Source organism: Bombina bombina, chromosome 1, assembly GCF_027579735.1.
Source record: "Bombina bombina isolate aBomBom1 chromosome 1, aBomBom1.pri, whole genome shotgun sequence".
Lineage (NCBI taxonomy): Eukaryota > Metazoa > Chordata > Amphibia > Anura > Bombinatoridae > Bombina > Bombina bombina.
The window spans coordinates 982,244,382-982,270,460 of NC_069499.1; the positions used below are offsets into that span (position 1 = coordinate 982,244,382).

Sequence of the window (26,079 nt, forward strand, 5' to 3'; positions counted from 1 at the left end):
CTCCACGGGGGAACAACAGTTTTAAACACAGGCTTAATCCTAACTAAAGCCTGATAAAATGCCTGGACGTCTGGAACTTCTGCCAGACGCTTGTGCAAAAGAATAGATAGAGCAGAGATCTGTCCTTTTAAAGAACTAGCTGATAAGCCTTTGTCCAAACCCTCTTGGAGAAAGGACAATATCCTAGGAATCCTAACCTTACTCCATGAGTAACTCTTGGATTCACACCAATAAAGATATTTACGCCATATCTTATGGTAGATTTTCCTGGTGACAGGCTTCCGAGCCTGTATTAAGGTATCAATGACTGACTCGGAGAAGCCACGCCTTGATAGAATCAAGCGTTCAATCTCCATGCAGACAGTCTCAGAGAAATTAGATTTGGATGATTGAAAGAACCTTGTATTAGAAGGTCCTGCCTCAGAGGCAGAGTCCATGGTGGAAGAGATGACATGTCCACTAGGTCTGCATACCAGGTCCTGCGTGGCCACGCAGGCGCTATCAGAATCACCGATGCTCTCTCCTGTTTGATTTTGGCAATCAGTCGAGGGAGCAGAGGAAACGGTGGAAACACATAGGCCAGGTTGAAGAACCAAGGAGCTGCTAGAGCATCTATCAGCGTTGCTCCCGGGTCCCTGGACCTGGATCCGTAACAAGGAAGTTTGGCGTTCTGGCGAGACGCCATGAGATCCAGTTCTGGTTTGCCCCAACGATGGACCAGTTGAGCAAACACCTCCGGATGGAGTTCCCACTCCCCCGGATGAAAAGTCTGACGACTTAGAAAATCCGCCTCCCAGTTCTCTACGCCTGGGATGTGGATCGCTGACAGGTGGCAAGAGTGAGACTCTGCCCAGCGAATTATCTTTGAGACTTCTAACATCGCTAGGGAACTCCTGGTTCCCCCTTGATGGTTGATGTAAGCCACAGTCGTGATGTTGTCCGACTGAAATCTGATGAACCTCAGTGTTGCTAACTGAGGCCAAGCTAGAAGAGCATTGAATATTGCTCTTAACTCCAGAATATTTATTGGTAGGAGTTTCTCCTCCTGAGTCCACGATCCCTGAGCCTTCAGGGAGTTCCAGACTGCGTCCCAACCTAGAAGGCTGGCATCTGTTGTAACAATCGTCCAATCTGGCCTGCGAAAGGTCATACCCTTGGACAGATGGACCCGAGAAAGCCACCAGAGAAGAGAATCTCTGGTCTCTTGATCCAGATTTAGTAGAGGGGACAAATCTGAGTAATCCCCATTCCACTGACTTAGCATGCATAATTGCAGCCGTCTGAGATGCAGGCGCGCAAATGGCACTATGTCCATTGCCGCTACCATTAAGCCGATTACTTCCATGCACTGAGCCACTGACGGGCGTGGAATGGAATAAAGGACACTGCAAGCATTTAGAAGTTTTGATAACCTGGACTCCGTCAGGTAAATTTTCATCTCTACAGAATCTATAAGAGTCCCTAGGAAGGAGACTCTTGTGAGTGGTGATAGAGAACTCTTTTCCACGTTCACTTTCCACCCATGCAACCTCAGAAATGCCAGAACTATCTCTGTATGAGACTTGGCAATTTGAAAGCTTGACGCCTGTATCAGGATGTCGTCTAGATACGAGCCACCGCTATGCCTCGCGGTCTTAGAACCGCCAGAAGTGAGCCCAGAACCTTTGTAAAAATTCTCGGGGCAGTGGCCAACCCGAAGGGAAGAGCTACAAATTGGTAATGCCTGTCTAGAAAGGCAAACCTTAGGAACCGATGATGATCTTTGTGAATCGGTATGTGAAGGTAGGCATCCTTTAAGTCCACTGTGGTCATGTACTGACCCTCTTGGATCATGGGTAGGATGGTCCGAATAGTTTCCATTTTGAATGATGGAACTCTGAGGAATTTGTTTAAGATCTTTAGATCCAAGATTGGTCTGAAGGTTCCCTCTTTCTTGGGAACCACAGATTTGAATAAAACCCCTGTCCCTGTTCCGTCCGCGGAACTGGATGGATCACTCCCATTACTAGGAGGTCTTGCACACAGCTTAGGAATGCCTCTTTCTTTATCTGGTTTGATGATAACCTTGAAAGATGAAATCTCCCTTGTGGAGGAGAAGCTTTGAAGTCCAGAAGATATCCCTGAGATATGATCTCCAACGCCCAGGGATCCTGAACATCTCTTGCCCACGCCTGGGCGAAGAGAGAAAGTCTGCCCCCCACTAGAGCCGTTCCCGGATAGGGGGCCGTTCCTTCATGCTGTCTTGGGGGCAGCAGCAGGCTTTCTGGCCTGCTTGCCCTTGTTCCAGGACTGGTTAGGTTTCCAGGCCTGTCTGGAATGAGCAACAGTTCCCTCTTGTTTTGAAGCGGAGGAAGTTGATGCTGCTCCTGCCTTGAAATTTCGAAAGGCACGAAAATTAGACTGTTTGGCCTTTGATTTGGCCCTATCCTGAGGAAGGGTATGACCCTTGCCTCCAGTAATGTCAGCAATAATTTCCTTCAAGCCAGGCCCGAATAAGGTCTGCCCCTTGAAAGGAATGTTGAGTAATTTAGACTTTGAAGTCACGTCAGCTGACCAGGATTTAAGCCATATCGCCCTACGCGCCGGGATGGCGAATCCGGAATTCTTAGCCGTTAGTTTAGTCAAATGAACAATGGCATCAGAAACAAATGAGTTAGCTAGCTTAAGCGTTCTAAGCTTGTCAATAATTTCATTCAATGGAGCTGTCTGGATGGCCTCTTCCAGGGCCTCAAACCAGAATGCCACCGCAGCAGTGACAGGCGCAATGCATGCAAGGGGCTGTAAAATAAAACCTTGTTGAATAAACATTTTCTTAAGGTAACCCTCCAATTTTTTATCCATTGGATCTGAAAAAGCACAACTGTCCTCAACCAGGATAGTGGTACGCTTTGCTAAAGTAGAAACTGCTCCCTCCACCTTAGGGACCGTCTGCCATAAGTCCCGTGTAGTGGCGTCTATTGGAAACATTTTTCTAAATATAGGAGGTGGGGAAAAGGGCACACCGGGTCTATCCCACTCCTTGCTAATAATTTCTGTAAGCCTTTTAGGTATAAGAAAAACGTCAATACACATCGGCACCGCATAGTATCTATCCAGCCTACACAATTTCTCTGGAATTGAAACTGTGTTACAGTCATTCAGAGCAGCCAATACCTCCCCAAGCAATACACGGAGGTTCTCAAGCTTAAATTTAAAATTAGAAATCTCTGAATCAGGTTTCCCCGAGTCAGAGATGTCACCCACAGACTGAAGCTCTCCGTCCTCATGTTCTGCATACTGTGACGCAGTATCAGACATGGCTCTAACAGCATTTGCGCGCTCTGTATCTCTCGTAACACCAGAGCTATCGCGCTTGCCTCTTAATTCAGGCAATCTAGATAATACCTCTGACAGGGTATTATTCATGATTGCAGCCATGTCCTGCAAGGTAATCGCTATGGGCGTCCCTGATATAATTGGCGCCATATTAGCGTGCGTCCCCTGAGCGGGAGGCGAAGGGTCTGACACGTGGGGAGAGTTAGTCGGCATAACTTCCCCCTCGACAGAACCCTCTGGTGATAATTCTTTTATAGATAAAGACTGATCTTTACTGTTTAAGGTGAAATCAATACATTTAGTACACATTCTCCTATGGGGCTCCACCATGGCTTTCAAACATAATGAACAAGTAGGTTCCTCTGTGTCAGACATGTTTAAACAGACTAGCAATGAGACTAGCAAGCTTGGAAAACACTTTAAAACAAGTTTACAAGCAATATAAAAAACGTTACTGCGCCTTTAAGAAACACAAATTTTCCCAAATTTTGAAATAACAGTGAAAAAATGCAGTTACACTAACGAAATTTTTACAGTGTATGTAATAAGTTAGCAGAGCATTGCACCCACTTGCAAATGGATGATTAACCCCTTAATACCAAAAACGGAATAACAAATGACAAAAACGTCACAACAACTGCCACAGCTGTACTGTGGCTTTTTACCTCCCTCAATCCGACTTTTGAAGTCTTTTGAGCCCTTCAGAGAAGTCCTGGATCATGCAGGAAGAAGCTGGATGTCTGTGTCTAATTTTTGCTGTGCAAAAACACGCCAAAATAGGCCCCTCCCACTCCTATTACAACAGTGGGAAATCTCAGGAAACTGTTTCTAGGCAAAATTCAAGCCAGCCATGTGGAAAAAACTAGGCCCCAATAAGTTTTATCACCAAACATATGTAAAAAACGATTAAACATGCCAGCAAACGTTTTAAAATACACTTTTATAAGAGTATGTATCTCTATTAATAAGCCTGATACCAGTCGCTATCACTGCATTTAAGGCTTTACTTACATTACTTCGGTATCAGCAGCATTTTCTAGCAAATTCCATTCCCTAGAAAAATATTTTAACTGCACATACCTTATTACAGGAAAACCTGCACGCTATTCCCCCTCTGAAGTTACCTCACTCCTCAGAATATGTGAGAACAGCAAAGGATCTTAGTTACTTCTGCTAAGATCATAGAAAACGCAGGCAGATTCTTCTTCTAAATACTGCCTGAGATAAACAGTACACTCCGGTACCATTTAAAAATAACAAACTTTTGATTGAAGAAATAAACTAAGTATAAAACACCACAATCCTCTTACGACCTCCATCTTAGTTGAGAGTTGCAAGAGAATGACTGGATATGGCAGTGAGGGGAGGAGCTATATAGCAGCTCTGCTGTGGGTGATCCTCTTGCAACTTCCTGTTGGGAAGGAGAATATCCCACAAGTAATGGATGATCCGTGGACTGGATACACTTAACAAGAGAAATAGGCTCCTCCCAACCTGTATTCACAGTGAGAGGGCCTAACAAAACTATCACTAGGCAAAATCTAGCCAGCCATGTGGAAAAAACTGGGCCCCAATAAAGTTTTATCACCAATATGTATAAAAAAACGTTTAAACACTTCCAGCAAACGTTTTATTTCTCAGTAATGTGAGAAAGTAATAAGCATATTACCCTTTACAGCAAGCATGATACTAGTCGTTATTAAATCACTGTAATCAGGCTTACCTTAAATAAATCCGGTATTAACAGCATTTTCTAGCATATTCATTTCTCTACAAAAAACAGAATTTATGCTTACCTGATAAATTACTTTCTCCTGCGGTGTATCCAGTCCACGGATTCATCCGTACTTGTGGGATATTCTCATTCCCTACAGGAAGTGACAAAGAGAGCACACAGCAGAGCTGTCCATATAGCTCCCCCCTAGCTCCACCCCCCAGTCATTCGACCAAAGGCTAGGAGAAAAGGAGAAACCATAGGGTGCAGTGGTGACTGTAGTTTAAACAAAACAATTTTAACCTGACATAATTGCCAGGGCGGGCCGTGGACTAGATACACCGCAAGAGAAAGTAATTTATCAGGTAAGCAGAAATTCTGTTTTCTCTTGCAAGGTGTACCCAGTCCACGGATTCATCCTTACTTGTGGGATACCAATACCAAAGCTTTAGGACACGGATGAAGGGAGGGAACAAGACAGGTAACCTAAACGGAAGGCACCACTGCTTGCAAAACCTCTCTCCCGAAAATAGCCTCCGAAGAAGCAAAAGTATCGAATTTGTAAAATTTGGCAAAAGTATGCAGTGAAGACCAAGTCGCTGCCTTACAAATCTGTTCAACAGAAGCCTCATTCTTGAAAGCCCATGTGGAAGCCACAGCTCTGGTGGAATGAGCTGTAATTCGTTCAGGAGGCTGCTGCCCAGCAGTCTCATAAGCCAATCGGATGATGCTTTTCAGCCAGAGAGGTAGCAGTCGCTTTCTGACCTCTCCTCTTACCAGAATAAACAACAAACAAGGATGATGTTTGTCTGAAATCTTTAGTTGCTTGTAAATAGCATTTCAAAGCACGAACCACATCAAGATTGTGTAATAGCCGTTCCTTCTTAGAAGTTGGATTAGGACACAGGGAAGGAACAATGATTTCCTGGTTAATATTCTTATTAGAAACAACCTTAGGAAGAAAACCAGGTTTGGTACGTAAAACTACCTTATCTGCATGGAACACCTTATAGGGTGAATTACACTGCAAAGCAGACAATTCAGAAACTCTTCGAGCAGAAGATATAGCTACCAAAAACAAAACTTTCCAAGATAATAACTTTATATCTATGGAATGTAAAGGTTCAAACGGAACCCATTGAAGAACTGAAAGAACTAAATTTAGACTCCATGGCGGAGCCACAGGTTTATAGACAGGCTTGATTCTGACTAAAGCCTGAGCAAACGCTTGACTGTCTGGTACCTCCGCCAGACGCTTGTGTAAAAGAATAGACAGAGCAGATATCTGTCCCTTTAAGGAACTAGCTGACAAACCTTTCTCCAATCCTTCTTGGAGAAAGGACAATATCCTTGGAATCCTAATCTTACTCCACAAGTAGCCCTTAGATTCACACCAACAAAGATATTTCCGCCATATCTTATGGTAAATTTTCCTGGTGACAGGCTTTCTAGCCTGAATCAGAGTATCTATAACTGATTCCGAGAAACCACGCTTAGATAGAATTAAGCGTTCAATCTCCAAGCAGTCAGCCGCAGAGAAACTAGATTTGGATGCTTGAATGGACCCTGTATTAGAAGATCCTGCCTCATTGGCAGTGTCCATGGCGGGACAGATGACATGTCCACTAGGTCTGCATACCAAGTCCTGCGTGGCCAAGCAGGCGCTATCAGAATTACTGAGGCCTTCTCCTGCTTGATTCTGGCTACCAGACGAGGGAGAAGGGGAAACGGTGGAAAGACATAAGCCAGATTGAAGGACCAAGGCGCTACTAGAGCATCTATCAATGCCGCCTGGGGGTCCCTGGACCTGGATCCGTAGAGAGGAAGTTTGGAGTTCTGACGGGACGTCATCAGATCCAATTCTGGAATGCCCCATAGCTGGGTCAGCTGAGCAAAAACCTCCGGGTGGAGTTCCCACTCCCCCGGGTGAAAAGTCTGACGACTTGTCTACTCCTGGGATGTGAATTGCAGATAGATGGCAGGAGTGATCCTCCGACCACCTGATTATTTTGGAGACTTCCTTCATCGCTAGGGAACTCTTTGTTCCCCCCTGATGATTGATATACGCCACAGTCGTGATGTTGTCCGACTGAAATCTGATGAATTTGGCCGCCGCTAGTTGAGGCCATGTCTGAAGCGAGTTGAATATCGCTCTCAGTTCCAAAATGTTTATCGGGAGAAGAGACTCTTCCCGAGACCATAAGCCCTGAGCTTTTAGGGAGTCCCAGACCGCCCCCCAGCCTAACAGACTGGCATCGGTCGTTACAATGATCCACTCCGGTCTGCGGAAGCATATTCCCTGAGACAGGTGATCCTGAGACAACCACCAGAGAAGAGTGTCTCTGGTTTTCTGGTCCAGTTGTATTTGAGGAGACAAATCTGCATAATCTCCATTCCACTGTTTCAGCATGCACAGATGCAGTGGTCTTAGATGTATTCGAGCAAAAGGGACTACGTCCATTGCCACTACCATTAATCCGATTATCTCCATGCACTGAGCTACAGATGGCCGAGGAATGGAATGAAGAACTCGGCAGGTGGTTAAAAGCTTTAATTTTCTGACCCCCGTCAGAAATATTTTCATTTCTACCGAGTCTATTAATGTTCCCAGGAACATTAAATGTTCAGCTAATATTACCTTAAAATGTGTTTAAATGGTCAAAGATTAATATAGTGAATATTCAAAATAACTTGTGTTTATGGGGAGAAACGTGACATTCTTGGCTCCCTACAAAACATGAATAAATGTTTTGTAGATAATCAAAAAGCCTGTTCAACCTTATTAGGTTAACATAACCTTTGTCAAATATTTAAGGTCTTACTATAATTTCAATGTAATACAAGAAAACTTTTAACAGCCTCCACCTCTATCAAATTACAGTCCAAACAAGATGTTCTATGCACAATGCAAACAAATAGTGTGCATTTCCTGTTCAGCGTTGTTAGGCTTACATAACCTTTGTCTAATATTTAAAGTCTTACTATGATTTCAATGTAATACAAGAAAACTTTTGAACAACCTCCATCTATTTCAAATTTCAGACCACACAATGTGTTCTATGCATACTGTAAACAAATAGTGTGCACTTAACCCCACCTTGAGGGGTTAATTTTAGCCTTAGTGTAGAGATCAGCCTCCCACCTGACCCAATAATCCCTCCCAAACAGCTCTCTTCCCTCCCCCACCCCACAATTGTCCCCGCCATCTTAAGTACTGACAGAAAGTCTGCCAGTACTAAAATAAAAAGTATCTTATTTTATATTTTTTAGCATATTTACATATGCTGCTGTGTAGTATCCCCCCTAGCCCTAAACCTCCCTGATCCCCCCCCCCCCCCCCAACAGCTCTTTAACCCTCCCCCTCTACATTATTGTGAGCCATCTTGGGTACTGGCAGCTGTCTGCCGGTACCCAGTTTAAAAAAAAAAATATATATATATTTTATTTTTTTCCCCACCCCCTCCCAGATAACTGATTATATATATAATAAAAATTTTATTCTCCCTCTAAATTTACACAAACTGTTCCATAGTGTAATGGTTCCCACCGGCATCCTCCCCGTGCACACGCCCGCCCGCCTCCCCCATTCACGCGTACGCGTCCGTGCGCGACCCCCAGCTACCCCGCCCACCTCTGCACTCACCAAGCCATCGATGGCCGCCCACCCACCAATGACTGCGGCCATCGATGTCCGGTGCAGAGAGGGCCACAGAGTGGCTCTCTCTGCATCGGATGGGTAAAAATGTTATTGCAGTGATGCCTCAATATGGAGGCATCACTGCAATAACCGAAAAGCGGCTGAAAGCGATCAGGATCGCTTCCAGCCGCATTCAACCCCAACGTCGTACAGTGTACGTCGCTGGTCTTTAAAGACCAGTTTGTGCAAGACGTACCCTGTACGACGTATGTCGTTAAGGGGTTAACACAGACTTGGTAGGACTAAGAAAAGAGGTGTTGCAATTCTTTTTCATAAAAATTTGAAATATGAGATTATAAAATCAGAAATAGATGAAGAAGGAAGGTTTATAATTTCACAGCTCGATATAATGGAACAGAGGTATGTATTGCGTAATATTTATGGCCCGAATAGTCCAGAAAAGGACTTTTAGGATAAAATTAAAAGGAAACTTTTGCAGTTTGCGGACAGTATATTGATAATGGCAGGTGATTGTAATAAAGTCTATCTAATGGATATTGCGCAATTAAGTTAAAAAGGGAAGGGGATCCCACCAAGACGACCCAAAATCAACTTGTTTTGGAATCTACAAAACCCTGATGAAAAAGGATTCACATGTAAATCAAAAACACAAGACTCTCGTATAGACTATTTACTAGTTAATGAGAGAATAGCAGGATATGTGGAGGCAGACATCTCACCTATCATTATTTCAGATCATGCTCCAATCTCCCTGCGCATACATAGCAGGGAACATCATCTTATATTTTTCCCAAATATCTTTTTACATTAATATCAACATTTAAAAACTCAGTCGATAGTCATGAAATATACTGGGAGGCGTCCAAGGCGGTGCTCAGAGGAGAAATAAAGGCATACACGTATAAACTGCGGGGGGGGGGGGGACACAAAAGATCTGGCTCTCTATTGTTTTGCTATTGTATAATAAGAATTCAGGTACCAATTTAATATTTTGCAAGGTACACTTATTGTCATTGTAATGCTGTGTGTTTAAACTCTGCAAAAAGTTTAATAATCACATAGTTAAATAAAGTTACACTCGGAACCCATAGAGCACTGCTAATCCCGAGGGGAACCACTGATCCAAGCAGCAGCAATAGTACCATGACTCAAATGCCAAACTAGCGCTGCTGATTGGATGCTGGCCCTGAAATTTTCTTTCACAATTTAGATAGAGAATACAATTTTAAACAACTTTCCAATTTACTTCTATTTAATTTGCTTCATTCTCTTGTTATCCTATGCTGAAAGGCGTATATAGGCAAGCTCAGGAGCAGCAGAGAACCTAGATTCTAGCTGTTGATTGGTGGCTGCATATATATTGATTGTAATTGGCTCACCCATGTGTTCAGTTAGAAACCATTAGTGCATTGCTGCTCCTTCAACAAATGATACCAAGAGAATGAAACAAATTAGATAATAGAAGTAAATAAGAAAGTTGATTAAAATTGTATTCTTTATCTGAATCATGAAAGAAAATGTTTGGGTTTCATGTCCCTTTAAGGATAACAGCAACATTTGCCATGACAGCTGACCAGAATTACACAAATAATGGCCAGTGCAGTAACAGTTCTGTTTATGTAAAACAGGATTGCCTGTTTGTATTAACAGAGCTATATGAAATCTTATATTGAAAACTTATATTTACTTAATAGACTATTGTTTGAAAAAAAAAAAAAAAAAAAAGTGGTATGGAAATGACAAACATAGAAAGTGGTTAAAAAAAAAAAAAAAAGGTAAATGTCTGTTGTCTACTTAAAGCCAGACTTTGTTGAAAAGTGTTCGGGCCTCCCTAACAAACCAGAATTCCAGGATTGCCTTGAGTGAGAGCATGTTCAGAACCATGTTTACTTATAGGCTGATTTAACCTCTGCTCCAGTTCAAATATCCTGAAAATCTGGCATGTTAGGGAGGTCCAAGGACAGGTTTCAAACCCCCTGTAGTAGGGTTAAGTTGAGTCAAGACTCAAGACAGATAGCTAAATTATTGTAACGGACTCGCTTGTGAACAGGTAAACTTTTTTTCGAACATAGATTACTTTAGGATTGGAGAAATACTGCAATATAGTACAATCTGATATTTGGAAAGATCTTATGCACTCGTTACTATAGTGATTTTTTTTTTATAAAAAGGTTGGAGCAAAATTGTGCTTTCCCACAAAAGGAAATAGATGGGATGTGCTGCTGATTAGTTTATCTAACTGTATCCATTAGGGAAGTCATTTTTATGCCTTTTTATAAGTTACAGAAAAAGGATGATCAAACAGGGCAAATCCAAATGGTCAAAAGCATTTTTTCTTTTTACACCCTTTCATGAATCAGCTTTAGCACGGTGCAAAATACCCAACAGAATGCATATCATTGGAAACAGTGGATAATAAAAGTAATGAAGAAAAGGGCAAAAATACTGATGGAGTGTACAGATACATGCTTTAAATAATGTTGTGTACCTGTTGTTGTGAGGTTGATGGCAGATGCAATAAAGAGTACTTGGATCATATACTTCACTCTCAGGCCTGCTTTTTAAGACAAACTCTGGCTTCCCATCTTCAGTTGGTGGGGGGCTTTGTACTTCCTGCTTTACTGGAGAAATTTGAACTCCCTGTTGATGCACAGAACTCTCTGGAGAACCGAGAGACTCCTCCTTGAGGCAACTGCCTGCCTGCTCATTAATGGTTTCAACTACATTTTCAAAGCGCTTGCTCCTCAACCGATTTTGCAGCTCTTTCAAAGTCATCCCATCACTATCTGAGCTATCATCCTCCTCATTTTTTGGCTCAGTTTTACATACCATGTCAAGATCCCCTTTCAAGTCCATGTTTTTATTATCTAACTTTGCTTCAGACGTACTCTCCACACTACCTTCTGAGGCAGTTTCTGCATCTGTTACTGGACATGATCGGTCACTTGCATCCTCTACAGTTGTACTTTTTCGCCCCCTATTTCTTCTGACTGTTGTCAGAAACTCTTCTACTCTCTCTGTACGCTTTGGCTGTCTGCCACTACGCCTAAGCGGCGTAGTTTCTGTTGCTTCCATATCTGTGTCCCCTGCTCCTTCACGCTTAGCTATTGTAGTCTTGCGGAAACCCCAAGTCTTCTTGAATTCTTTACTTGTAGGTCTAACTACTTTAATAGCATCTTCACCAATATGATCGTCTTTATCATCCAGAATAGACGCTGATATAAAGAAAGGTAAAGAAACCGTATTAGCTCCACTTGTAATTACATATAGATTTTGAACCAATTAAAAGGGACATTGTACACTTTTTCTTTGCATAAATGTTTTGTAGATAGTCAATTTATATAGCCAATATGGGAGTGTTTTTACAATGTAAAAATGTTGCTTTTTTTTTTTTTTTTAACCAACATTGTGATGACTCCTAACCAAACTCCAAAGTATCAGATCTAGACTAAAGTCTACAATGTCTTTCTCCCTCCTGTTTCTGAATTACTTTTTTTAAGTAGGGGAGGATGGTGGTGGAATCTGCTTTTTCTGCTTTCCCAGCCCCTTTCAATGAGTGTCCCAGTGTAACTTAATCAACAGAGCTAAACTGGGAGCTTCTAAGTAAGTTTTTAAAAGGTTTTATACTGGATTTTTAGATCAGTATATATGCATATTATTTTTTATTGTAGTGTCCATTACATGCAGTTATATGAAAATTGGTGTACACTGTCCCTTTAATATATAACATTTCTAAGAAAGCAAAATGCTCATTGTAGACCACATTCCTAATCTATGCCAAATTCTTTTTATTTCCATTATACACATTGCTAGGTGGTTTTATATTTTAAACTAGATTTGTTTTGTATTATAAATTGTACCATAAAACCAGTACAAAAGCAAAGCTTTAAACTAAATATCAAACACTATAAGTTCCTCTCTGGTGGACTGTAAAATAGACAGGGTTATAAACTCGTGTAACATTAAAATAAGGTTGCAAAAGATTCAAAGCTACACAAGTCAGCAGGATAAAAAAGTTTAAAATCAATCTTTTGTAAATAAGGAATGTAGGGATTACAGCATCCTTTTTTCATTGGTGATATAAAACTACTTGCAATTACAATATATCACTGTTGCCTAGGAACACATTAATATACCAACAATGTGAATGTTTGCAGAATACTGTGCAGCTTATGGTTTTTAATAATTTTATTGAGGTTCTGAAAGTAAATAAAAAGAGAATTTTTTTTTTGTAGTTCCTTATTGGATAACTTCTGTTGATGCAATAATCAACAGATGTGTCAAGGATAAGCAACGTGCACTTCGAATCCTCAGGTTACGAACAAGATAGGTTCTGTAAGTTTGTTCTTAAGTTGAATTTGTATGTAAGTTGGAACAGGCACTTTTTTAGGCGAAACTCTAGCCAAAACATTTTTTTAGTTTTGGATAGCATAGGGAAAAGTTGATTTTGCTATATGTGCCCCTGTTCAGAAAATTTCACATCAATTTTTTTTATTTTGAGTATTTTGGGTTATCCTGCAAAGAAGGATTGGTGATAAAGCTCTATGTTATCCGTTTAAGTACGAGTTGTACTTAAGTCGGATGTCTAACTCGGGAACTGCCTGTATAAGAATTAAATAAAAAGGGGGCAAAATAAACACTGCAGATTTTTTTTACTGGAATAAATAAAACATCTTGAGATTGTAATATAAAATGTTTAAATGTCCTTTTAAACCACCTACATAAACCAGACACTATTATTGTTTCCTTAAGGTGCATACACTGCAATCTTAACTCTTAGCTGAAATAACACAATAACTTAACTATGTATAAACTATTCTAATAGTCAATGGTCTTTAGAAAAAAACAGCAGGATTTTCAACAGCTTTAGATTACATACAAAGAAGAGGAGCCTTCATTGTTTTCTTTTTTTTTTTTTAAAGCATGAAAATTAACTTCTAGCATTACTTCCAGTCCTACTTAAATTTAGAAGGTTAGCAAGCACAAGGCAGGCAAGTAAAGATAAAATTAGATACAAAAACACAGCCTGGGGTAATTTTGAATGAGCATTTATTTTATATGGAACTTCACCCACAGTCAAAGACAGCTAAAAGTAGTGTTCACCATTTTATACTATATACCTCTCCAGCCACAAGGGACAGATGGAAACTTGCTTTTATTCTGAATAGCTACAGCACAGTCTCCTTTATTGATGACACAAAACTTATTTTTTTTAAATGCACAAAAAAATGCTTTCCCCCCCCCAAAAAAACTATTGTAAAATACTGAGAGTGGAAATGAGATATTAAAATGAATACCCTTTTAAAAAGGTACAGTTAAGTCAAATAAAACGCTCTCCTACGCCCCACTCTAGATAAAGCTAAGGGAATTACCATATGCATATACTCCAATCACTGGCCATATCTTCATCTGGAGCAGTGTGTGCATAGGGCATTCCAGGAGTGCAACTTTAACTGTGTTTAACGCTTTTTAATGTGTTAAATTCATTATAATGAAAATTAATTTAAAAATAAAATCCTCCAATGAAAGAGCATTTAGTTTTACAGTAGACATGATCTCAAAATAAAAGCAGATTTTTTTTTTTAACTATGGATTTAAAGATATTAAAAAGGTGAATGAGTAAATATGAAGTTTGTGATTTAAAATGCCAACCCAAAAGGTACTCAAAAGGAAAACGAAATGGTACGTAAACTGCACTAATTTCTCTATCAAGATTCAAATGGGCAAATCCTTCACATTTGGTATAAAAGGGCGGAACATACAGAGATGAAAAGTAGATGCATAAATCCAAAATTCTGCTTGAAGAGATAGGAAAACTAAATTTACGCTTACTTGATAAATTTATTTATTTCTTGACACGGTGAGTCCACAGATCATAATCAATTACTGTTAGGAATATCACTTCTGGCCAGCATGAGGAGGCAAAGAGCTCACAGCAAAGCTGTTAAATATCACTCCCCTACCCACAATCCCCCAGTCATTCGACCAAAGGGAAAGGAAGTAACACAAGGTGCAGAGGTTCCTGAGGTTTATATAAAAAGAAACTGTCTGAATACAGGGCGGTCCGTGGACTCACTGTGTCAAGAAATAAAATTTACCAGGTAAGCATAAATTGTGTTTTCTTTCTAATGGCACAGAGTCCACGGATCATCATGAATTACTGTTGGGAATCAATACCCAAGCTAGAGGACACAGATAACGGAGGGACAAGACAGAAACCTAAACAGAAGGCACCACTGCTTGAAGAACCTTTCGCCCAAAAGAAGCCTCAGCCGAGGCAAAAGTATCGAATTTATAGAATTTGAAAAAAAGGCCCGGAAAGAAGAAACAGCCCTTGTGGAATGAGCTGTGATTTTCTCAGGTTGCTGTCCAGCAGTCTCATAAGCGAATAGCGCTTTTCAGCCAAAAGGAAAGTGAAGTAGCCGAAGCTTTCTGACCCTTGTGTTTCCCAGAAAAGCAAACAATGCAGAAGACTGACAAAAGTTTTTAGTTGCCTGCAAATAAAATTTTAGCGCTCGCACAACATCCAGAACAAACGTTCCTTGTGAGGAGGAGGATTAGGACACAAAGAAGGTACAAGGATTTCCTGATTAATATTCTTTGGGCAGAAAACCAAACTTAGTACGCAGAACCACCTTATCAGAGTGAAAAATAAGATAAGTGGAATCACCCTGTCTTGAAAAAAACAGTTAGGGAGAAACGCGTTGATGTTTTGCTAAATGCAGCCAGATTAACCTTTATTATTGTTACTTGTACTTTTGCTAAGTACCTTCTCCTAAAACAGAATTTTATTGGGACTTTATTGAAGACTAATCCAGGTCTTAATACTATATACCAGGATAGTTAAAAACCTAACATTTGTGAAGTCCGCACTGAATAGTGCTAAAGAATATCTTAAGTTCCGGCAGAATTTCATCAGGGACACTTCTAAGGATTTTCCAGTATCCAGCGTGCAACTGCACTTAAGAGCGGATAGCTTTCACTCCTAAACTGAGAGTGGACAAGTGGATAAGCTGAAGTGTTCAAATGTGACACCATCCAATAGGATCAGAGCAACTTAACAGATCCGATGCACATGACCTAACGGATAGAGGCGCAAGATACACGGAGGTCATAAAGGCTAGTAAGTCTAGTTCTGTTCCTGTGTTTACTATACACTCCAACAGCCAGGTACTGTGTTATTTATTGTAGCATATGAATATTTTTACGCAACCCACTAATACGTGGTCTAAATTATAACTACTATCTGGAACTGTGCTACTATTCATCTGGAAATACGTGCACTGTGTTTCTATTTTTGACTCAGTGGTGGCAATTGTTTATCATTTTGTTTTTACTAGGAGATATCCGATTGATATTTTTTATCGAATCTGTTGCTACTTTTATTATTATCATTATTATTATATCTATATATACTGCCTTAGTATTCTTTGTTAGGTTGTAATAAATTTTAAAATTACCAATATTGGCTATTTTTAGATACGTATTTTTCACGTTAACCCATATTAGTTATCTTTACCTTTAAGCGCTCCTAAGTATATTGTTTGTTTTGAATCACACTGTAAAGCAGAGGGTTCAGAAACACTCCGAGCAGAGGAAATAGCAACAAGAAAACAAAAACAAAACACACTTTCCAAGATAACATCTTAATATCTTAGAATCCTTTGGATTCACACCAATACAAGTATTTACGTCAGATCTTATGGTAAATCCTGCGAGTCACAGGCTTACGAGCCTGAATCAAGGTCTCAATGACTGATTCTGAAAATTCACGCTTAGATAAAACTAAGCGATTAATCTCCAAGCAGTCAGCTTCAGAGAAACGAAATTTGGATGAAGGAAGGGACCCTGAAATAGAAGGTCCTTCCTCAGAGGCCGTTTCCAAGGTGGAAAGGATGACATTTCCACTAGGTCTGCATACCAAATCCTGAGAGGGGCTATGAGAATTACAGACGCCCTCTCCTGCTTGATTCGAGCATTGACTCTTGGAAGGAGACCGAACGGAGGAAAAAGGTATTCTAGACTGAAATTTCATGGAACTGCTAGAGCATCGATCAGAAATGCCTGCGGATATCGACCTCAAGCCGTATCTCGGAAGTTTGGCATTCTGACAAGAAGCCATGAGATCCAACTCCAGCTGCCCCCACTTGAGGGTCAAGCTGGAAAACACATCCGGATGAAGTTCCCACTCCCCGGAATGAAAAGTCTGTCTACTCAGAAAATCTGCTTCCCAATTGTCCACTCTTGGGATGTGGATCGCAGAAAGACAGCAGTTGTGGGTCTCTGCCCACTGAATAATTCAGGCCACTTCTGTCATGGCCAAGGAACTCAGAGTTCCCCCTTACGTTGTCCGACTGGAATTTTGATAAACCGGGCTAAGGCTAACTGAGGCCAGGCGAGCATTGAAGATTGCTCTCAGCTCCAAGATGTTTATTGGCAGGACTGATTCCTCCTGGGTCCATAAGCCCTGAGCCGTCAACTTGCCCCATACTGCTCCCCAACCTAAAAGGCTGGCATCTGTGGTCACAATCACCCATGAGGGTCTGCTGAAGCAAGCACCCGTGGGAGAGATGATCCTGTGAAAGCCACCACGGAAGAAAGTATATTGACGCCTCATCTAGATCTACATGCGGAGACAGGTCCGTATAGTTCCCATTCCATTGTCTGAACATGCATAACTGCAGAGGTCTGAGATGGAACCGAGCAAACGAAATGATGTCCATGGAAGCCACCATCAGACCGATTACCTCCATACATTGAGCCACTGACGGCCGTGGAGAGGACTGAATGGCAAGACAAGAGTCGAAAATCTTTTTTCTGACCTCCGTCAGAATAATCTTCATTAACAGGGAGTTTATTATGGTCCCCAAAAATACGAACCTTGTAGCTGGAACCAGTGAACTTTTTTCTAGATTCACCTTCCATCCGTGGGATCGAAGAAAAGACAACAAGATCTCCATATGAGATTCTGCTTGTTGAAAAGATGGCGCCTGAACCAGAATGTCGTCCAGATAAGGTGCCACTGCAATGCCCCGAGATCGAACCACAGCTAAAAAAGCCCCCAGAACCTTTGAAAAAATCCTGAGAGCTGTGGCAAGGCCGAATGGGAAGGGCCACAAACTGGAAATGATTGTCCAAAAAGGCGAATCTCAGAAACTTGTGATGGTCCTTGTGAATGGGAACATGAAGGTATGCGTCCTTTAGGTCTATGGTTGTCATGAACTGACCCTCTTGTACCAAGGGAAGAATGGAGCATATAGTCTCCATCTTGAAGGGTGGCACTCTGAGAAACTTGTTTAAACATTTTAGATCTAGGATTGGTCAAAAAGCTCCCTCCTTTTTGGGAACTACAAACAGATTTGAGTAAAATCCCAGACCCCTTTCCTGAAAGGGAACTGGAACGATTACCCCCAGGGCGGCAAGGTCCTTGACACAAGGTAAGAACGCCTCTCTTTATGTGGTCTACAGATAATCTGTAGAGGAGAAACCTGCTTCTGGGAGGAAAAGATTTGAAGTCCATTTTGTATTCCTGGGAGAAAATGTCCACCACCCAGGGATCCGGTACATCCCTTATGTTTGAAAAGAATATGAATACATTCAAGCAAGAATTGTGGCAGTTTAAATCACGAAAAATGCTACGTGACAAAAAAGATTATGAATTAAAACAAGTTTACAGATGGAGTGTGGAAGATAAAGCTAAACCGAAACACTTTCACAGCTATAATAAAAATAAAAAGAATGATAAAAAAAATCAAAACAGTAACCTTTTCGGACACTGAATATGAAATTGAATCCTCAGATGGGGACTATGCTGAAGAAACTAATGTACCATCTGTATTAAGAGCAACAGGCGTGACATCTGAACCAGAATCTATGTCCCAGGTCTCAAAAAACGAATTGCATCTGGCACTGGCACCAGGAAGAAAAAAAACCATAGAGGGTCAAGAGGAAAAGGGAGGAGCAAGCAACATCATCAATTTGGGAACAAACAAAACCAAGAGGGGAGCAATGCGCAGGACCTATGCAACGAGGTCCCAGAACTTTCAAAAGAAATATGCATGAACTCTGATGTTATTAATCTATCCTCTAAAGTTCTAAGTAAATCAGAAATTGCAGTATTATCTAAGGGCCTTAATTATGTTCGAACTAGTCATTTCAATGTTTTTGAGACCATAGTAGATGTTAAACAAGTGCGCAAAATTACTTTGCGTAAACATTTTTTTGCCAATGAAAATCTAGACCAAGAACAGCAAGATATTACTAGTGAGAATAAGGACAACACAGGTGAAGCGGTAGTAGATTCTTTACAATTTTCAGAATGGTGTAGTACCTATGACTTGGAAAAATTAGAAACAGAAAATTTTGGAGACAAGTCAGGCTTACCGGGTAGGGAAAATATTTCTTTGAAACACCTAAAAAACAAAAGTTAGTTCTATCCAGTACAAACAAGACCTAAAATATTAGATATCTTTCAGAAAACAGTTGAGGATAAACCTAGATGAAGCAAATAAAAGAACAAAACTAAATACAGACATAAATATAATAACTTGACTTATGCAGAGAAAGAGGCCTTAAAATCCTTGACAGATAGTGAGGATCTCATTATCAGGCAATCTGATAAGGGAGGGAACGTAGTTGTTCTAGATAGAAAAAACTACATCAGTGAAGCCATGAGGCAATTAAATGACACCGAGGTGTATACAAAATTGAAAGAGAATCCAACTAACAAATTTAACAGGGAATTTGTGGAAATAGTGAAATATGCTAGATACAACAATATTATCAATGATACTGTACAAGAAGCACTGACGGTTACTTTTCCCGTTGTGCCCATATTTCACTACTTCCCGAAAGTCCATAAAAGCCTAAAAATCTCCTCCCGGAAGGCCGATAATAGCGGGCATCAATTCTCTCAATGAACCACTTTCTGAACTCATTGATTCCTTCCTACAGCCTATAGTCAAAAATTTACCTAGTTACATACAGGACACCTCTGCATTGCTAAGAAAACTTAATAATATTTAATGAAAATCTACTTACAGAATAATTTCTGTGGATGTATCATCCCTATATACCTCTATACAACACAAGCTAGGTATAACAGCTATTGAATTTTTCCTTGAAAACTATAGCAATTACGATTCAGCTACCAACTACTTTTTGACATATGCTATAGAATATTTGTTAACTCACAATTTTTTCAAGTTTGGAGGGGATTTTTTTTTCTCCAAAGGCGTGGGACAGCTATGGGGGCCAAGTTTGCCCCTTCCTATGCCAACCTATTTATGGGTTGGTGGGAGCTGTCCCACGTCTTTGGAGATGTTAATCCCTTCAAGCAACAAATTATTGCCTTTCTTCGTTACATAGATTATCTTCTGTTTATCTTTGAAGGAGACTCTATACAAGCAGACAAATTTGTTGAATATCTAAATACTAAGAAGTGTGGTATTATTTTTACCAGTGAGCATAGTTCAACTAGTATCAACTTTCATGACCTTACAATTTTTGTAGATGAAGAGCAGAATATTATTAAAACAACTCTATTTAGGAAGCCTACAGCAGGCAACACCATTTTAAAGTATGACTCTTGTCATCCAAGACACGTGGTTAAGGCCATTCCCAAAGGGGAATTAATAAGAATAAAGAGGAACTGCTCTACAGAGAGAGATTATCAACAAGAAGCTAATCTAGCATTACAAAGATTAAAAGATAGAGGCTACACAGAAGAGGTACTTCTTAAAACTAAATGCACAGTGGATGGTATCCCCAGGGACAAACTACTACTGTATAACAAAGCTGTAAGTGGTCAACAGCAGACAAGAGACCGAAATTTATTACCAATTATAGTCTAGAGTACAATAAAATTTGTAATATAGTGAGGGAATCTATTCCAATACAGTATTCAGATCCTGTACTAAAGGAAATTATGAAAGAGGGCTGTAATTTCATATCCAAAAAAGGTAAGAACCTTTCAAATTACTTATCTCCTTCAGATATTAAGTCAAAAAATAGTAAAAACTGTCTACAACAAAAAAGAAAAAAAGGCTTTTTCAAATGTAGAAGACCTATTTGCAGGACATGCAATTTAGTCACTGAAGGGGACACTAACTTCATCCACAACTAATAATCTATATAAAATCAACTTTAACATCAATTGTGCCACCACACACGTTGTATACCTTCTCACATGCAAATTGTGCTTAAAACAATATACAGGTAAAATCAAAAGGCCTCTAAAAGAAAGATTCTTAGAACATCTTAGAAGTATTGAAGACGAGGAATCAGATACGTCTATAGCTAGGCACTTTAGAGAGCTTCATAATTCAGATATCAATACGCTTAGTGTTCAAGGCATTGATTTCATTCCTTTATCAAACAGAGGAGGAAATAGAGAAATCCATTTAGACAAAAGAGAAGTCTTGGATTTTTACCCTACAAACCTGTTATCCCCTAGGAATTAACAAAAGGCGAGATCTTGACCTATTTGTCTGATAGTATATAGTTCTTTTTGGGTATCTCTCAAATTCTTTTTATACTCGCTTATATCAAACAGCATAAGGATTATAAAAAATAAAAAAAATCTTTAAAATAATCTTGAACCTAGCTTTCTATTATTTAAGTGCATCATTCTACTATTATTGAACGTTTAAGTTATTTCTATTTATAATATAGTCTTATCGGCAATCATGTAAGTCTTAAACAAATCCACCATTTATTATTTTTCTTGATATATAAAATATAACATATTCCTATAGTGTTAAATTTATTTGCTATGATTACAATGTAATTCCTATATGTTTTTCTATTGATTTGGTTTAAACATAGAGTAGGCTTAAAGAATCCATTGTTGTAAAATGTATATATCCCTTTAAGGGAGTTTGTGATTATAAGGCAGGGCTTTGCAGGTGCACAGGTGAGTAGTGAACAAGTGCTGTTTGCAGCACGAAACATGTCTGCTGTGTGCACCTGCAATACAACATGGAAATTTTAAAGTTCTTTCTAGGACACATTATTTGTTTTTACCTTTTGTCCCAATAAATTGTTTCAACTTTTTATATTGGACTTTTTGGCGCTTTTTTCCTATTTTTTGTACATCCCTTATACAAGCCGGGGAGAAAAAAAAAAAAAAAAAAGAGAGCCTGCCCCCTACAAGATCCGCTCCCGGCTTTTTAGATTGCTTTCCCTTATTCCAGGAATGGTTGGGCTTCCAGGAAGGCTTGATCTTGCGTGGAGGAAGGGGAGGAAGATTTGCCTTTAAAGTTACGAAAGGAACGAAAATTACTCAGCTAATTCTTTTTATCTTGAGGAAGAAAAGAACCAAACCAGGTCCAAACAATGCCTTACCCTTTTTAAGGAATAGCCATGAGTTAGATTTAAATGAAACATCCACAGACCAGGACTTCAACCACAAGGCTCTGCGGGCTAGGACCGCAAAACAAGAAATTTTGGCTCCCAGTTTAGTAACCATTACACCATCTGTAATGAAGGAATTGGCTAACTTGAGAGCCTTAAGCCCGTCCTGGATCTCATCAAAAGGGGTATCAAATCAAACTAGTAAGCTGCAGTGCTGGTAAAAGTGGCGATACACACCGCAGGTTGCCATTGTAGAGCCTGGTGGACATACATCTTTTTTAGTAAAGCCTAAAAAATTTTATCCATTGGATCTTTAAAAGAACAACTATGCTCTATGCGAATAGTAGTCCTTTTGGCCAAAGTGGAGATTGCTCCTTCTACCTTAGGAACCGTATGCTTCAACTCCTTAATAGAAACCGCTATAGGAAGCATATTAAAAATAGGAGATGGAGAAAAGGGAATACCAGGTCTTCCCATTCTTGAGCAATAATCTCTGCAGCACGGACAGGAACCGGAAAAACCTCCACTGCGGAGGGAACATCAAAGTAATTGATCAATTTAATAGATTTTTTAGGATTGACTGCGATAGTTGTGTCGGAGTCGTTCAAAGTAGCCAAAACCTCCTTAAGTAAAAAGCAAAGGTGTTCTAGCTTAAAAGGGACAGTGAACATAAAGTTGCTTAAAATTGCATGCTCTATCTGAATCATGAAAGAAAAAATTTGGGTTCAGTGTCCCTTTAAAGTTCTCTCAATGCATGAGGAACAAAAAGGAACTGGGGGTTCCACCTGAGCATCAAAACATAACTGACAAGCAGCAACTTCGCTTGGGATAATGGTTTGAAAAGCATCTTGATCCATCTTATGTAATAAATAAGGATAAAGTTTAAAAATTCTTTATTTGAAAATAAAAAAAATGTGTACTGTGTCTTTAAATAGAAATGTGTGTTAGCGCAACTAGACCTCAGGTTTACAACAGTAATCTCCATGACCAAAAGATAAAGTATAAAAACTACAATAACACACTGAGCCACCATAAATCACCTCACAGTCTTAATGCCCAAACTGCCAAAAAGAAACCCCAAACATAAAGGTTTAATAAAGTCCCATATTAAATAAGACAGCTTTTAGCTGTAACAAGTGCCAGAAATCTCCTTACAAAAGAAAATTAAAATGGCACTTACCTGAAAGTGCTGTCCGGCAGCAGGACAGCTCATCTGGTTTGAGAGGGTGCAGTACCTCACATGGACCTGTGAAGAGAGAAAAACCTGAGTAGACCTACTCAGGGTTTCTAGTAAGGGCAGCAGATTCTTGAGAAAACGCAGTGAGATTGTACCTCACAAGTTCTCAAGTGCTCAAAAGCCACCACTTACCTACTGAAGAGACTGGTGTGGACTAGGCTAGACCCAAGAGAGGAACAGTGTAAGCTTACTATGCAAAAAAGAAAAAAAAAATCTTGATTGAATTAAACTTCTCAGACACCTCAACTTCAACTCTACACTACAGGCAGAGAGAATGACTTGGGGATTGTGGGTAGGGGAGTGATATTTAACAGCTTTCTGTGGTGCTCTTTGCCGCCTCCTGCTGGCCAGGAGTGATATTCTCAGCAGTAATTGATGATGATCCGTGGACTCACCGTGTCATTAGAAAGTCAAAATTAAACTTGCCACTTTAAAATTCACTTCTATTTCCAAATGTGCTTCGTTCTCTTGGTATCCCATGTTGAAAAATACGCACATATCCTACACTATTGGGGGCTGCTGCTAATTGGTGCTTGCACACATTTGTCTTTTGTGATTGGCTAACTAGATAGCTTTAGCTAGCTGCAAGTAGCGTAATGCTGTTTCTTCAGGAAAGGATAACAAGGAAATGAAGCAAATTTGATAATGGAATTGGAATGTTGTTTAAAATTGTATGTTCTATGCAAATCATGAAAAATTGTATGTTCTATGCAAATCATGAAGAAAAGTTTGTATTTCCTGTCCCTTTAATACAGTTACAAGGCATTGTGGCAATTGTCATGGGTTTAGGTTACATTAGACAGTACCATTTATTTAAAAAAATGATAGCTGGAAACACTTATATCTTGTTCCAGATATGGAAGCTTTTTCTACATCTTTATTAGTGCTAGACAATGCTCCTTATAAGAAGTACATAAACTACAGCATACCAGGAGAACTGCTCTCCATGTTTTCATGGTGGGTTTCAGATTCATAAGTCACTGGAGACTGAGAACTTGCAACTTCATCCATTGCAGTGATGATTTTGCTCCCACACTGCATTTCTGAAAATAAATATGCAGTATTGTAAGAGCAGCTGTAGCCAGGCTTTATAAAGCAAGCTTTAACACTTAACAGTTGAGCCACATTATAAGAAAGCTAATATATGTTTTTGATTGGGATGAAAAACCAGAGAAATGTATCTTGACCTCTTGATTTAATTTTATATTCGAAAAAGCTTTTTAAAAACACATGAACCTCCTACAATTGTTTCTTCTCAAATAGGGGGCCTACAAAGATAAATGATGATTTTAATATCAAATAACATGTTAGTAGTCAACAACAAAATATCCCTTCCTCCCACAATGTCTCGCTACATTCAGCCACATTTCGTGTGTGAGATAGAGGATAGAGAATAGAGATAGATAGAGATAGATAGAGATAGATAGAGATAGATACAGATAGATACAGATAGATACAGATAGATAGATAGAGATAGATAGATAGAAATAGATAGAGATAGATAGAGATAGAGATAGATAGAGATAGAGAGATATATAAATATAGAGCAGGGTTTTTTAGATATACATAGATGACACAGATACAGTTGTATGCAAATGTTTAGGCACCCCTGACAACTTCCATGATTTTCATTTATAAATAATTGGGTGTTTGGATCAGCAATATCATTTTGATCCATCAAATAACTGAAAGACGCAATAATATTTCAGTAGTGAAATGAGGTTTATTGGATTAACAGAAAATGTGCAATATGCATCAAAACGAGATTAGACAGGTGCATAAATTTGGGCACCCCAACAGAAATATTGCATCAATATTTAGTAGAGCCTCCTTTAGCAGAAATAACAGCCTCTAGACGCTTCCTATAGCCTGTAATGAGTGTCTAGATTCTGGATGAAGGTATTTTGGACCATTCCTCATTGAAAAATATCTCCAGTTCAGTTAGGTTTGATGGTTGCCGAGCATGGACAGCCCGCTTCAAATCAACCCACAGATTTGTAATGATATTCAGGTCTGGGGACTGGGATGGCCATTCCAGAACATTGTACTTGTTCCTCTGCATAAATGCCAGAGTAGATTTTGAGCAGTGTTTTGGGTCGTTGTCTTGTTGAATTATCTATCGCCGGCGTAACTTCAACTTTGTGACTGATTCCTCAAAATTATTCTCAAGTATCTGCTGATATTGAGTGCAATCCATGCAACCCTCAACTTTAACAAGTTCCCAGTACCGGCACTGGCCACACAGCCCCACAGCATGATGGAACATCCACCAAATTTTACTGTGGGTAGCAAGTGTTTGTCTTGGAACGCTGAGTTCTTTTGCTGCCATGCATAACGCCCCTTGTTATGACCAAAAAACTCAATGTTTGTTTCATCAGTCCACAGCACCTTCTTTTAAAATGAAGCTGGCTTGTCCAAATGTAAGTTTGCATACCTCAAGCAACTGTTTGTGGCGTGTGTATAGAAAAGGCTTTAATCACATCACTCTCCCATACAGCTTCTCCTTGTGCAAAGTGCGCTAAATTGTTGAACGATGTACAGTGACACCATCTGCAGCAAGATGATGTTGGTCTTTGGAGGTGGCCTCTAGGCTGTTTTTGACCGTTCTCACCATCCTTTGCCTCTCCGATATTTTACTTGGCCTGCAACTTCTGGCCTTAACAAGAACTGTGCCTGTGGTCTTTCATTTCATTGCAGCCTTCCCTTAAACCCTAATGTTGAATAATCTTTGTTTTCAGGTCATTTGAGAGTTGTTTTGAGGCCCCCATGTTGCCACTCTTCAGAGGAGAGTCAGAACAATAA

General features: G+C 39.8%; 1 protein-coding gene across 2 annotated transcripts in view; it reads right to left on the reverse strand.

Moving 5' to 3' along the window:
- The window catches only part of DIDO1 (death inducer-obliterator 1), a 185,409-nt gene that overhangs the window by 112,943 nt on the left and 46,387 nt on the right, over positions 1-26,079 (reverse strand). The window contains exons 2-3 of one of the 2 annotated variants that reach the window (XM_053708104.1): positions 24,207-24,320; positions 11,176-11,902 (exon numbers count right to left, since the gene is read on the reverse strand). In XM_053708104.1, coding sequence (XP_053564079.1) covers positions 11,176-11,902; positions 24,207-24,318 — 839 coding nt within the window. In that variant the 5' untranslated portion in view covers positions 24,319-24,320. The remainder of the gene's footprint in view (positions 1-11,175; positions 11,903-24,206; positions 24,321-26,079) is intronic. The other variant, XM_053708179.1, reaches the window with a different exon arrangement.